The 6,891-nt window shown below is 44.5% G+C and overlaps 1 protein-coding gene across 2 annotated transcripts in view; it reads right to left on the reverse strand.

The window, feature by feature from the left end:
* mcoln1a (mucolipin TRP cation channel 1a) overlaps nucleotides 1-4,418 on the reverse strand; it is an 80,147-nt gene extending 75,729 nt beyond the window's left edge. For both annotated transcript variants that reach the window (XM_072248414.1, XM_072248412.1), the window contains exons 1-2: nucleotides 4,314-4,418; nucleotides 101-333 (exon numbers count right to left, since the gene is read on the reverse strand). In XM_072248414.1, the coding sequence (XP_072104515.1) occupies nucleotides 101-333; nucleotides 4,314-4,338 (258 nt within the window). In that variant the 5' untranslated portion in view covers nucleotides 4,339-4,418. The remainder of the gene's footprint in view (nucleotides 1-100; nucleotides 334-4,313) is intronic.
* Between the last annotated feature and the right edge of the window lie 2,473 nt (nucleotides 4,419-6,891).

Raw genomic sequence — 6,891 nt, forward strand, 5'->3', positions numbered from 1 at the left:
CAAAGATGACAATAAGCCCACTAATTGTCACTTGAGGTTCCAATTGCATTCCAATGTTTCCACCCAAACTCACTGCATTGTAGGAGCCTTGACACCTTACCTGTATTGTGACAAAGATGAGCTTAAAGATTTGCACCACCAATTTGAAAGGCTTCCGTCCTTTTGCTCGATATTTGTCACAGGGACTCATGAAATAGTACTTCAGTGTCCTTTTCAGTTCTTCTTCTTTTGTGTCCAATGTTGCTTGAGAAGACAGATCAGAGTGAAGGGTGACTGTGTGGACAGAGTCTTGGGAGCCATAGCTGCTCACTGGTTTGAGCAGCTTTTCCCTCTCTAAACAGAAAGAGGAGAGTATAAAAATAGACTTCCAATAAAGCAGCAAACGTCAGGCTTCTGAACTCTCAGTGTGACCCTAGGCACCGTGCTCCCACCCTAACCCATAATCCCCACCTATTCCACAACCTGGGGTGGAAGGTGATATCCAGTATCCCGACCGGAGAACAAGGGTAACACAATGCCTTGCCATCTTTGCACGCAGGAAGAAATTCCAGTTTTTAAAAAATTACAAGTTTTATGTTGATTTATATACTTCATTACCAAATACATTTTAGGTGTACTTTATTCTGCACCTCAGATTTTGGGTACAGATGTGCAAATTGGGCAAGGGCAAATTTGCAACTTGAACAGCCATAACACACAGGACACCTTCACAGCAGGGCAAGCAGCATGTCAGAGTTTCCTTTACCAGAGAAAACGTTCATCAGAGCTGAGATTTCTGGAGAAAAAGCAAAATGTGGATTGTAGAGCAGAGCTAGTGGAACAGAGCAGATAGTGGTGTGAGCTGTAGAAGAGATGGAACAGCAAATGGGCAATAGAGCAACAGGACAAGTACCAACTGATTGGTCAGCGCAGAAAAATAACTATCTGAAATAAAATCTAGAGATGCTTAACTGTCTGAAACTGAGAAACTCAGGGTGAAGTCAGGAAGATTGAGAAGTGCTTCTTTGGAAGATGAGCTGACATTGAACTTCGCTGGAACAGTCTCAGAGGTCAGGTCAGGGTGAAAATGTGATTGTGAATTACAGCAACCCTAGGTCACCAATTCAGTAAATGCCACGCACAAACTGAAGGGTCAAGATCAAGAAATAACATTACAAATAAAAAAAACCATTGTGGAATTTAGAAACATAGAAAACCTACAGCACAATACAGGCCCTTTGGCCCACAAAGTTGCGCCAAACATGTCCCTACCTTAGAAATTACTACGCTTACCCATTGCCTATTTTTCTAAGCTCTATGTATCTATCCAAAAGTTTCTTAAAAGACCCTATCGTATCCACCTCCACCACTGTTGCCAGCAGCCCATTCCACGTACTTACCATTCTCTGCGTAAAAACTTACCCGACATCTCCTCCGTACCTACTCCCAAGCGCCTTAAACCTGTGTCCTCTTGTGGCAACCATTTCAGCCCTGGGGAAAAGCCTCTGACTATCCACATGATCAATGCCTTTCATCATCTTATGCACCTCTATCAGGTCACCTCTCATTCTTCGTCGCTCCAAGGAGAAAAGGCCGAGTTCACTCAACCTGTTTTCCTACGGCGTGCTCCCCAATCCAGGCAACATCCTTGTAAATCTCCTCTGCACCCTTTCTATGGCTTCCACATCCTTCCTGTAGTGAGGTGACCAGAACTGAGCACAGTACTCCAAGTGGGGTCTGGCCAGGGTCCTAAATAGCAGAATTTGTTTTCCCAGAGTTGGTGGGATCGCTTGATGGACACAGCAGCCTCCTAAGATGCGAGATTCAGTGAAATATTTGGTAAAGTATTCCTGGTACTCATTTGAACAGCCCAATCGACTAAGAAATGGTACTAAATTCTGAAGATTATGAACATGTGGATTAAAGAAAAGCCTTGTACCAGATCACACACAGCAACTGCTAAATATCTCTGGAAACTCATAGGATGGCTCCCAATCAGCTCATCACATCCTCCCTAGGACTGAATCTTTTCTGAACACCTTCAACACCATCCATTTCATCTCATTCCTCAGACCCCACCCCACACCCAAACGCTCTCTCTCTCCAGGCAAACCCAGGCCCACTATTGTCACAAACCTATTCAAACATCAGCTTCCAATCCAGTCCCCATCTACCAGCCCTGAAGTAGTGAGGAGCTTCAGCCACAGATCCACAATCACGGTTCTCTCTCGGGAAGAAAATATCCCAGGCTCTTCCTTCAGTAACAGCACTAGAGTGACTATATATCCACTACTAAATGAAACAAGGCTCAAGAGTGGGTGAGAAACAAAGCAGAGTGAAATTAATCATTCACTGAGAAACAGACACTAGAGTCACCTCTCAACATATCTTTCAAACAAGAGTGCGTCATAATGTCTGAATAATACAGCACAGAAACGGTCCCTGTTTCATGCCAAGATACTCAACTAAGTTATTTGCCTATGTTTGGCCCATAAACCCTTCCTACCCAAATATCTTAAATGCTGTTATCATACTTGCCTCAACTACTCAAACGCCAAGCTCCTCAACAGAGGGATGACAGGATTCTGCTCCCAATTCTTTATTTCTCAGGCAATCCCTAATTCTAGACCTGCAGAATCATCCACAGATTTGGGAGGTGGGGAGTGATCCAAGGGTTTCAGTTCTGTTCTCATGTGTTCCTTTACCTATCCCCACTATTCTGGAACACAAACATCTTTATAGCTGAAGCACCACTTGCACTTCTTCAATTTAGTGCTTGTGATGCAGTATATTGCACAGGGTTAAACAAATGCAGACTGGCTGCCTGCTTTGTGGAACACTTGCAATGCAATAAGTAACTGAGCTGCCACTTTAATTCTCTGCCCATGCCCACGCTAGTTGCTCTTCCTTCAACTTTTTTACTTTGCTCCAATGATACCCACAGAAAGCAGCATTTCATCTGTGTGCTAATACCCTTGAGACTTTTAGGCTAAATTTTAAAAATTCTGTGGAACCTCTTCAGTTTGATGTTGGCTGGTTCTTCCCATTTTGGTTCTGCTTTATCTACTTTTCCAATTTGACAACTTTGGGCTGTACACTCCTAGACATTTACTGTTCTCTCCATCCTTCTTCGCTCTGCAGCTTAACACAATTCTCAGTCTGAAACATGCTGTTGATTGTTTCCAACATTTTCTGACTTTGCTTCATAATTAAGTGCTTCAGCATGATTTTGAAGACAGTTTACTAATAAAATTCCACACACACATCATCTAATTCAATTTTCACCGAGATAAAGTTTGGCCAGGATAAGTTCCCCTTTCAGTACAAAAAGGACTGTGAAAGCAATTGGTTGGCTGCTATATTGTGAGATAATTTTTTTTTAAAAAATCAGGAAATAACCAGAAGGCCCTGGCAGTCTAAGCCACAGTCTTTACCACAAAAGCACAAATGCCAACTGTCCCTTCGCCCTCACAAATTCTGCTGAGCCTGGTATTTTCCAGCAGTCTTTTTGGTGTTGCAAATGACCTAACGCATATGGTATCAATTTCACAATAGTGGACGTCTTCCTGTTACCGAATATCAAGGGGAAATCAGAGAGAAATTATACAGCAAACACGAGGAAATCTGCAGATGCCGGTAATTCAAGCAACACACATAAAAAATGCCGGTGAATACAGCAGGCCAGGCAACATCTCTAGGAAGAGGTACGGTCGACGTTTCGAGCCGAGACCCTTCGTCAGGACTAACGAAATTACACAGAATTCCTTCACCCTCACCACACCATGCAGAAGCTTTCTACCAAACGAGTTTGGTATCAACCTTTGTAGAAGATTACAGCTGAGTGAGATGAAAAGTGTATATGTTGCAATCCATACGCTATTACGGCTGTTTAGGAGAGACTGGATACTTTAAGTACGGAAAAGAAAGCACTTCTGAAGCGTCACAAAAAAAAAGAGGCAAGTCAAACATTTCAGACTTTTGCTCTTCCCTTTTAATAACGTTCAAATTCGGTTGTTTTATCAAGAACCCTTGTGTAGAGGGTTCAAAACAAAAGTCACAACGTGACCCGGCTTTTCTCTCCCCCACCCCACTCTGTGCAAGAGACGTAGTTTCAATGTGCACATCGCGGCCCACACTACACCGGACAGAACAGAAACCGCTCTGGACCATGACAGCAGCCCTCCCACACCACCACAAGCACCAAGATATCAGCTGAGAAAGAACGCCACATGCTCCACAATTAGGTGGGGTTCAAAAAAAAGTGACCCAGTCACGGGCAGGGGAGAAGGCAGCGAAAGAGATCCGATCACCCAATAACCGCAGCAAGACCACACCTAACTCCTGCCGACTCCTTGACATAGTCCCCCTCAGGCGAACTGTCGTCAGGAACACCGACCGCTTCCAGCACCCCGCAGTCACCGAACACGTCACGTCGCGATCGGGTGACCCCGTCAATCATCTCAGGCACCGCCCATCTTCTGCCGACTTTTAATGATGATTGGCAGTCCCACTTAAAGGTGCATTACCGCCAACAGCCGAAACTGAGTGCGGTGCGGGAGAGTTTGGGAAATAAAACCCCTACTTCTTCTTCATCAAATGAAAACTAAATTACCCCAAAAAGCACTACAGCTTGTAAATAATGAAAGACAATATTATGAATTAAAGTCACTTCCGGAACTTCTGTACCTCCTTCCTGACGGTAACAATGAGAAGCGGCAAGTCCTGGGTGGTGGGGGTGTCATAGTCCCTTCTGGCAATCCCCCACCATGCCATTTACCTCAGGAATTGGGCCTCAATCACCTCATTTAAATTCCCATCATTCCCAGGTTCCACTAACTACACACACCTGCTTCCCATCAGAAACTGCAGGGTAAAGACCCTGCGACCACAACAAAGAGTTACCAGTTTGTTGGTTGACTCTTGTATGAGTAGCCTTGTTCCATGGTTCTTAGGACTATCAGTTCTAAGGATAGCATCTTTCCTGAATTCTCTACTAAAACCAAGACTTTGGCTAAAGACTCACTCTGGATGCTAATTCCACACTCGCTACGACCATAATGCCTCCCGACTCGGCCTCCGCACCTGTGTTCAGCACTTGGGTTCATACCACCGCCACATCCTTGCAACGGGGGGGGGGGGTCCTTAAAGATGGATGCCGCCTTCCTGAGGCATCTCTCCTTGAAGATGTCTTGGATACTACCAAGGAGAGTACCCACTAATTTTACAAGTTTCTGCAACTTACTTTGATCCAGATCAGTAGCCCCCACCCCCCCACCCCCATACCAGACAGTAATGCAGCCAGTCAGAATGCTTTCCACGTACATCTGTAGAACTTTTTGAGGGTTTTGGGTTTAAATAAAATAGGTGCTGGATATGAAGCAAAAAGCAAGAATGTACCGGAGCTCAGCATCTGTGGGAGAAAATGGACACTGTCAATTTGTCTGACATTTCTTCAGAGATTTTGAACACACCCTTGAGCCTTTCTTTCTCCTGGTGGACATCTTAGAGAGGGTAATCTAGTTATCATTGCTGGCGATGTTGGCTTGGGCAAAGTCCCAAGTTTGGAGCATTTGCAGAAGCAGCTTTGCGGGTGCTTTTCCAGGGCCTTTCTGCAGCCCAAGTCTCGGAGCATTGCAGGGCATCGAGTTTTACAGCATGCGACAACAGAACACTGGAGGAACTTAGCAGGCTTCCAGGAAAAGTAAGGGCAGTGGGCAGTAAGCAGTCGTGCAAGGTCGCTCTGTGGCCATTTGCCTCACAGCCAGATATACCTCAAGATACAGCTGATGTACTTTCAGGAGCTAGCAGCACAACCAGATCTCTGGCACTGTGCCTGGCTTTCAGGCTCAGAGGGAAGGGGTGTAGTCAGACAGGGTGAAAGTAATTAGGAGACTCATAGTGAGACAGACATGACATTCTGTGGCCATGAAAGAGACTCCAGAATGGTGTGTTGCCCCCTGAGTGCCAGGGTCAAGGAAGTCTCTGAGCGGCTACAGAAAATTATCAAGGCAGACTGCGAAGTGCAAAAGGTCATTATACATTCCAGATTGTTTAATATAATTTCAAAGTTCTACATAAATTTATTATCAAAGTACGTATATGTCACTATATACAACCCTGAGATTCATTTTCTTGCAGACATACTTAATAAATCTATAGAACAATATGCACCAACTTGAGCAAAAGACAACAAATTACAAATAAAAAAGAAAGAAGAATAAATAAGTAGGTAATAACTATCAAGAATATGAGATGAAGAGTCCTTGAGGTGAGTCGATAGCTTGTGGAAACATCTCAATGATGGGGCAAGTAGAGTTATCCCCTTTAGTTCAGGAGCCTGATGGTTGTGGGGTAATAACTGTTCCTGAACCTGGTGGTATGAGTCCTGAGGCTCCTACACCTTCTTCCTGATGGCAGCAGTGAGAAGAGAGCATGTCCTGGGTGGTGGGTCTCTGATAATGGATGCTACTTTCCTGCAACAGCATGTTGTGTCGATGTGCTGAATGGTGGGGAAGGCTTTAACCGTGATAAACTAGGCTGTATCCACTACTTTTTGTAAGGTTTTCTGTTCAAAGGCATTGGTGTTTCCATACCAGGCTGTGATGCAGCCAGTCAATATACTCTCTACTGCACATCCACAGAAGTCCATCAAAGTTTTAGATATCTTGCCGAATCTTCACAAACTCCTAAGGATATAGAGCTGCTGCCGTGCTTTCTTAGTAACTGCACTTATGTGCTCAGCCCAGGACAGGTCCTCCAAAATAATAACACTGAGGAATTTAAAGGTGCTGATCTTCTCCATCTCTGATCCTCTGATGAGGATTGGTTCATGGACCTCCAGCTTCCTTCTCCTGAAGTGAATAGTCTTACTGAGATTGAGTGAGAGGTTGTTGTTGTGGCACCACTGAGTCA

The sequence above is a fragment of the Mobula birostris genome, chromosome 32, assembly GCF_030028105.1.
Source record: "Mobula birostris isolate sMobBir1 chromosome 32, sMobBir1.hap1, whole genome shotgun sequence".
Lineage (NCBI taxonomy): Eukaryota > Metazoa > Chordata > Chondrichthyes > Myliobatiformes > Myliobatidae > Mobula > Mobula birostris.